Source organism: Dipodomys merriami, unplaced genomic scaffold, assembly GCF_024711535.1.
Source record: "Dipodomys merriami isolate MVZ:Mamm:240054 unplaced genomic scaffold, mDipMer1.0.p SCAF_136, whole genome shotgun sequence".
NCBI lineage: Eukaryota > Metazoa > Chordata > Mammalia > Rodentia > Heteromyidae > Dipodomys > Dipodomys merriami.
This window is the reverse complement of record NW_027202671.1, coordinates 2983556-2985742: the sequence shown is the minus strand read 5'-3', so window position 1 is coordinate 2985742 and position 2187 is coordinate 2983556. Positions and strand designations below refer to the sequence as shown.

General features: G+C 41.4%; 1 gene segment (V, D, J or C); it reads left to right on the top strand.

The window, feature by feature from the left end:
* Positions 1-1244: 1244 nt before the first annotated feature.
* On the top strand, positions 1245-1859 carry LOC138825198 (immunoglobulin kappa variable 1-6-like). The segment is given in 2 exon segments: positions 1245-1349; positions 1468-1859. Coding segments are annotated over 2 exon segments (447 nt in total).
* Positions 1860-2187: the final 328 nt, after the last annotated feature.

Sequence of the window (2187 nt, the reverse complement as noted above, 5' to 3'; positions counted from 1 at the left end):
GGACTTGGTCCTGTCTTCAACCTGATTCCAAATTAAAATAAGTGAAAGTCATTAGCATTAAATTAATAGCCCCCATTTCCCACATTGCCAAATTTAGCAGTCTCATTGAAATAATTACAAATTTGCCTTCATTGTCATCCAGAAGTCCTATCGTCTATGGCAACCACTTCAGGAATTTCACCCAGATATCTGTGCCTCCCACCATCACACCTAAATCAATTGAGAAACAAAATGATATTTCAAATGAGACACAATGCTACTAAATCTTTAAAACAGCTATCTTTTCTTCACCCTTGAAGTTGCCCAGTCCTGAGCATCTGGTTGTGAAAAGTATGGATGATCCTCTCCATTCTCCAGGTACTAGCAGAAATTTGGACACATGTAACAAGAAAGAGATACATGAGGACTACGGAGTATGAAAGTAAGTGTTTTGCCCTGAATTTGATGTGGAATGATCAGAGGGCAATGGATATATGAATGTACTGTAGTTCTTGGATAATATGAAACTGTAAGACCAAGTAAAAATTGTACCTGGTGATGTGGCAAATCACAAAAACTTAAGAAATTTTGGACATTTCTTGTAGCAACATGCTTTTGCTTCAGCCCTCTAGCCATCTAACCACAGGACTTGCTGACTAAAACCCTTGATATAGTTGTTTTCTCTTGCTTTGAATTTTTTCCTATGTAGTAAAATTTTCCTTTATGCAATAAAGTCAGTAAGGTAGAGTTGGACTCAGCCTTTATACCTGCTCTGGGGAAGAATCACTTTGTGTATCTGTGTGTATTAGAAAAGCCTAAAGTATGAATTGCTTGAAAATATAACAGCTTATATATCTCTTTCTATGTCAATGAGATATTAAATGCATAGAGATATTACACCAGAAAAATATCCACAAATTCTGTTCTTTCCATATCTTCACTTCTCTGCATGTTCTTAATATGAAAGACTCAATTATTGCTTTACTGTTCTCTCTTATATGTGTCATAACATAAAGATTGAAAAACTCAAGAGAAATTGTCATCATCCCTGAATGCACCAATAGATCTTTTCAAAAGACAGTAGGCTCATCACAGCTTCTGCTGTATGCATGAAACACATTCTCTGGGCTAAACTAACATAAGTGGGCACCGTGGAAATATGAGGATTTCCTGAGTTGAGCTGGTCCTATAGCTATTCCCAGCTTTACCCAGCTTTGCTGATTTGCATATGCTCAGAACACAGCCTACTGCCCCAATGACTTCATAATAGGCTGCTCACACCCTGTGCAGCACTCAGTCCCAGTCAGCACACAGCATGGACATGAAGACCCCTGCTCAGCTCCTTGGGCTCCTGCTGCTCTGTCTCCCAGGTAAGGAAGGACAGCACTCCTCCCATCCTGTGTGTTCAGTGCTGCCGGGGTCTTTAGGGAAGGCCTCCTATAACATGCCTAACAGTGTGGACATTTGTGTTTATGTTTCCAATGCCAGGTTTCAGATGTGACATCCAGATGACCCAGTCTCCATCCTTCCTATCTGCATCTCCAGGAGACAGAGTCTCCATCACTTGCCGGGCCAGTCAGGGCATTACAAATGATTTACAGTGGTATCAGCAGAAACCAGGCAATGCTCCAAAGCTTCTGATCTATAATGCAAATAGTTTATTCTCTGGAATTCCATCAAGGTTCAGTGGGAGTCAATCTGGGACAGAGTTCACTCTCACCATCAGCAGCCTGCAGCCTGAGGATTTTGCCACTTATTACTGTCAACAGGATTATAGTTTCCCTCCCACAGTGATAGAAGCCATAACAAAAACCTCCCAGGGAAGCAGAACTGAGAGGCTGGGCTGCCCAGCTGCTGCTCCTGGTTCCTCCATCTGCTGATAGAGCTTCTCAGATGTAGCACTTCTGTGAACACTTTGCAAGTTTTTCATTGAAATGTGAAGGCTCCTCTGAATCTTTGCCTTTTTCTCCTCCTCTGTCTACAAAGCACAGACATGGCCATGTCTCGTCTCATAAAAAGTCATCCTTTCTGATTCACACAGTAAAACAGAAGCCAGACAAGAATCTCTAAAAGGGTATTGTTTTAATACAGGAAATTAGTCTAATCTTTAGGTTCTTAACCTGGGTCATCAGAGAAGTTGGAAGGAGTGTGGCATTCTCTGGTTCAGTGAGCACATAATCCTGTGATTCTCCACCCTGGGGAAAAAGA